At 42.4% G+C, this 4,837-nt stretch overlaps 1 protein-coding gene across 2 annotated transcripts in view; it reads right to left on the reverse strand.

The window, feature by feature from the left end:
• Positions 1 to 730: 730 nt before the first annotated feature.
• The window catches only part of LOC119165380 (uncharacterized), a 20,593-nt gene continuing 16,486 nt past the window's right edge, over positions 731 to 4,837 (reverse strand). For both annotated transcript variants that reach the window (XM_075870487.1, XM_075870488.1), the window contains exons 8-10: positions 4,353 to 4,429; positions 3,020 to 3,106; positions 731 to 851 (exon numbers count right to left, since the gene is read on the reverse strand). In XM_075870487.1, coding sequence (XP_075726602.1) covers positions 777 to 851; positions 3,020 to 3,106; positions 4,353 to 4,429 — 239 coding nt within the window. In that variant the 3' untranslated portion in view covers positions 731 to 776. The remainder of the gene's footprint in view (positions 852 to 3,019; positions 3,107 to 4,352; positions 4,430 to 4,837) is intronic.

Raw genomic sequence — 4,837 nt, forward strand, 5'->3', positions numbered from 1 at the left:
GGGGGGCTAGGGGCTTGCAACGACAACTCTCTAATTCCTTATGACCTCGATAAAGTTTGTTGACTGACTAGTCTGCAAAGTTCGCGTAAAACTACACGAAAAAGAAAGCCGTCTTTTTATTATTAGTCCCAAACTAATAGATACCACAGCCCAAAAGCTTTCTGCACTTAACGTAGTGCTGCGTCAACTCTGGGATCGGACACATTGGGAGTCTTCTGTACCCCAAGCCACCCTGAATGGCCTTCGTGATCGGTGCATATTCGACCAAGGAATGATACCGTTATATGATGCCATCATGTGACGTCACGTTATGGGACATCAGAGTGACACCAAAATAACTTCGCAAATTATGACTACTCACAACATTCTTGCGACGGCGTATGGTGACTTTATCACATGATGCTTTCTTTTGGAAGAATTCTTGTTGGCGCTGGTGGTCACATTTCGCGTTTGACGTGCCAAAAACTGCCTTACTGAACAAAAGTCTCTTTACTAAATTCAACCATGGATGAAGCGACACTATCAGAGCGTGATGTACTCACACTTCTTTTCTGTTGTACATGCTGAACTGCTTTCATCCTAAGGGTAGTAACTCGTATACTTGCCCAATCTTGTTCCACATTTTGTCCTTCTACACAGCTACCAAGTCACTTCTAGCTGTTCGCTTAGAACGCAGCAATACGTCACAAGACTGCTGTTGCCAAAAACGATGACAGAATAAAAGACAGAGTTATGTTCGCCGAGACCGCCTACAATGCGGCAACAAAAACGTGTTTTTATTTCTTCCGTTTGCAATCCATAGGTTGACAGGCTCCATGGCAGCAAAAGCCAGGTGCGCGGGTGTCCGGGCTCTAGTAATAATAACAATAATGAATGAATTAGTAGCGCGCTTCAGATTAAGAACCCCTTTTCACGTCAACTCTGAGCAAACAGACCGTATCGCGAAATATGCCACCGCTCGAAACCATGTAGACAGGCTTTGATTAAATTTAACTGCAGTCACTGTTAATTCGTGTCAGAATACAGAGCGATCATTTTGGCTACCTTCTGTGTATGTAATCTAAAAGAACACGAAAACAAAAAAAAACAAAAAAAAGGGACTACAAGGTTCGATTGCAGCTCATAAGTCGAGCGTTCTGTAAGTAAATTAATATAAATATGTGATTTCGCAAAGTTTCCTGAAAGGTTTTCTTGTTCGTCAGCATTCGCTAAAGAAAGTGTGTTTTTAGAAAAAAAATGATTTTTATAATGGTTTAAATGGTCAATAATTAACTAACATATTTATTTCACGACTGTTTATTTCCAGGTAACGCAAATGCAAACCGATATTTGCAATCAATGGTAGCGCTGATGCAATGAATAAATTTATTTAAATGACTTTCCTTGTTCGCACGACGAAGTGAAACAACCTCTTTGATAAATTTTCATCCCCAAACTCTTAGTATCCTTCAAAGAGAATATTATTTTAACTTTTTTTCATTATGCTACGTCTTGCTAGGTTTTTTTCGTTTTTCTTTTTCATTTGTTCGCAATATTTTTTCTATACACATCACTATGGTATGGTCGAACTTAAAACGTGTAATTTTTTATTATTGACAAACTTAAGCCATAAGCATCTTCTCAATACATGCTTGAGCTTAAGAAAATAGTAGGTGGCAAAACTTCAATGCATTAGACACAATGTTTGTGATAGAAATGAAAGGGGCCATGAAGCCCAGGGTAAAAATTTAGATTTGAGCTGACTGACTCGATCTCGCAATAACGTACACCTGAAGTTTATTCTGAGCCCACACGATTCCGATGAAAGAATTCAGTAGTAAGACCATGCTGGCAAACCCTCGTTTCTCAGCGAAAAAATATCGTGATGCCAATGGCAACTTATCCTTTCATCTACTTGACTTTGCTCCTATTTACATCATGATAACTGCGAATAGCATTCTATATGCTTCGTTTGGCTTCCCTACGTCTCATACGCGGCTGCATACTTTGGACCATGACATACAGCTACGTCTCCGGCTCAGCCTATCCCGACGTGACAATACCTTACTGGCCAGTCTGTGGCATCGAGTGGCTCAAATGTCTCATAATCTCTTCTTCTTTTTTCTTCCCTCCTGCTTTCCTTTTTTTATGTCTCCCCTTCCCGAAGGAGTAGGCAGGCGTTGTGCCCTTATAGGTGACAGTTATCAGCCTGTTCCCTCCATATTTCCACTGTGAGTTCATGTTTTCTATATGTATACAAAACCAAATAAAATAAACTACTTATTCATTACTGAATTAAATGGCTGACTGCCCGTCCCATGAAGTATGCGGGTGCGGCAAAAAGTCACGCATCTTCTCCGTGACTGCACCCGCTTCGATTGCGAAAGAGCAACCCCCTCAGCCGCGCTATAGGGCAGCTGAACAACCTGCCCCTAACAGAGAACCAAATCTTGTTGCCCTGGCCAAACACGGTCTGCAACATGAGCCAATTTGAGGGCGTTGTTGTGGTTTTTGCAAGCAAGCGAACTGAACGACAAACTGTGACACTTCGTGGACAATGCTGATCGTCCGCTAGCGCAGCCATTTGAAAGGCCCTTCTCGAATGCTACGCATGGCTCATTTCTGAAGGTCGTTTGGAGCCAGGATTTTAACAGTGCATAAATGGCAATCTCCATCGTTAAGACGACTCGAAATCTTTACACTCATTCTGAGTTTTGTTAAGGTCACGTTTCTACACATAAGGACCGCAGCGGATACTTCGTTAGAAAAATGCTAAAGACCAGTAATGCCTCTGTAGTTCACGAGCATACTTATTGAAACGTTTTGGACAAAGTCATGCGAGGCCTGCGGGCCATGTGTTTTAGACCTCTGCACTATACTTTCTTTAGCTTTCTTATCAGTTATTTCTAGTTAATATAAAGCGAGTCCTTAGAAAATCACCATTCATTCGTTCACGCGGGGATGCCAACTTCGCCATTCATAAGACTTCCATGGCCTCGCGGGTCTCGGAAAAGCTCGGAGTGTTTATCGGTTCGCTTACCAAGCATTTGATGCCGTCCTGGTACATGCCGAAGTACCACGCCTTGTTTCTCCTGCAGTAGTGATGGCAATCCGCGAGGTAATTGTTCTGCAATTCGAAAAATAAAAAAAAAGCGATGGACAACAAACGCAGCGATCACAGTCACGGGCGACTCACACACGCAGGTCAGACAAAAAGGGCTCCTTCTGGCGGTTTACAGACGCGTAAAGGGAGCATGACTTAGGCTCACACACTTAATTTGAGGCCTTGGCCATCATTGGAAATCACATAATTAGGGATCCGACAATGTATACACAGTTCTGACTCGAATGAGCTTGTTTAGTTTTTAAGTGTTTCATGTGTGAAGTATTTTGGTAGGCACTTTGATTTTACCTCGTGGGTATTTGTTGGAAAATACGAGATAATTAAACTTGCTCAGGACAATAAATATGGCTACTCCATAGTGTATACCCTCATTGCTTCTTGCCAAGCAGAATTTCTCGTATATTGTAAACTTGATAACAGACGTACTTGGAATGAAAAAAAGATTCGCAAGCTCAATCATCATAATGACCTCTGTAATTAAAACAAGGCTAGATTTACATCTATTTAAAGAACACATGCATAGGCGTCTCAGTAACATACTTTATAAGAAACACGCCGACAGCCGTTTTATTCTAATAGTAGAATAGAAAGAGTGTCCTTTCGGAGATATTCGTAAATGTCTCCTTATATATTTAACCGCCTAATATCTTGCGGAACGTTCAAGGGCACTTCTGATTCTGCTTTGTTAAAAATAAGTGCGAGTACTTCATTTTACCTTGCAGCATAAATTTACGTTTTTCTTTCTCACTTTTGCTTTATCAACGGCCTTGTTCTGTAACTTCCTGCCAATGTCTCATACGCTTTCACGAGTATTTTTTATCTTGGTTCTCTTTCAAGTGATTTTGGTTGTTTAGCCGTAATGCAGGGAAAGTAAAGTCCCGCTGCACATTTGACCTCTCACAGGAACTCCGCCAAGTAATGTATGAATGTGAGATACTCAAATATACGTGGTGGCGCTTTGTAGCAAACGCGAAGATATTCCCGTTGCACTTCAGCCAGGGATTCGAATTTGCCCAGCCAGAGAACACATCTAACGTACTTCCGCGACGTCGCATACCTACCGGCGTGGGCTGATATCCACAGACACGCACTTCTTTGTGCTAGTTTCAGTACAATTGGCCTTACATGTAAGCCCAACGTATGACAGTAGGAAGGACTTCCCATCCTTATAAATTCTTGATGGTGTAAGAACAAGCGGTGCAGCGTGGTTACGAAACGTCGTTGAATGAAAATGAGAACCACAACTTACGGCGACACGTTTCTTGGCAAGGCATCGGTGGTACTTGTACTGGAAGACATTCTCCGCGACCCAGCGGCTCCTCACCTCTGCACAGTAGAGAGGGTATCACGAAAAGGTTAGTGCACGACTCTTCATGACCTCATACAAGGTTTGAGGCCTGCACAACTAACTTTTCGTTGTGTGAAAAAGAAAACAAAAAGAAAAGAAGTGAAAAGAAGAAGACTGGTATGACTGGAGGAACATTAGAGAGGTTCCTGCCCTGAAGTGGGTCATATACTCAGGCTGATGATGGCGGGGGTGACGGTGAACAGGCTTTTCGAAAATGCACCCGCTGAGACAGAGAATAAGCACAGGTTTTGCCCACTCATTTGCTCTGATAAGTATGCCATGCGTTGGAGCTGAAACTGGCAATATGTCGCAAACACCATCTCGTTAATTAGGCAGTGGTGCTGGGCATGTGGCACGTATAGGCAGGAAAACCGCTGGTCCTTAAG

Source organism: Rhipicephalus microplus, chromosome 8 (assembly GCF_043290135.1).
Source record: "Rhipicephalus microplus isolate Deutch F79 chromosome 8, USDA_Rmic, whole genome shotgun sequence".
In the NCBI taxonomy this organism is placed as follows: Eukaryota; Metazoa; Arthropoda; class Arachnida; order Ixodida; family Ixodidae; genus Rhipicephalus; species Rhipicephalus microplus.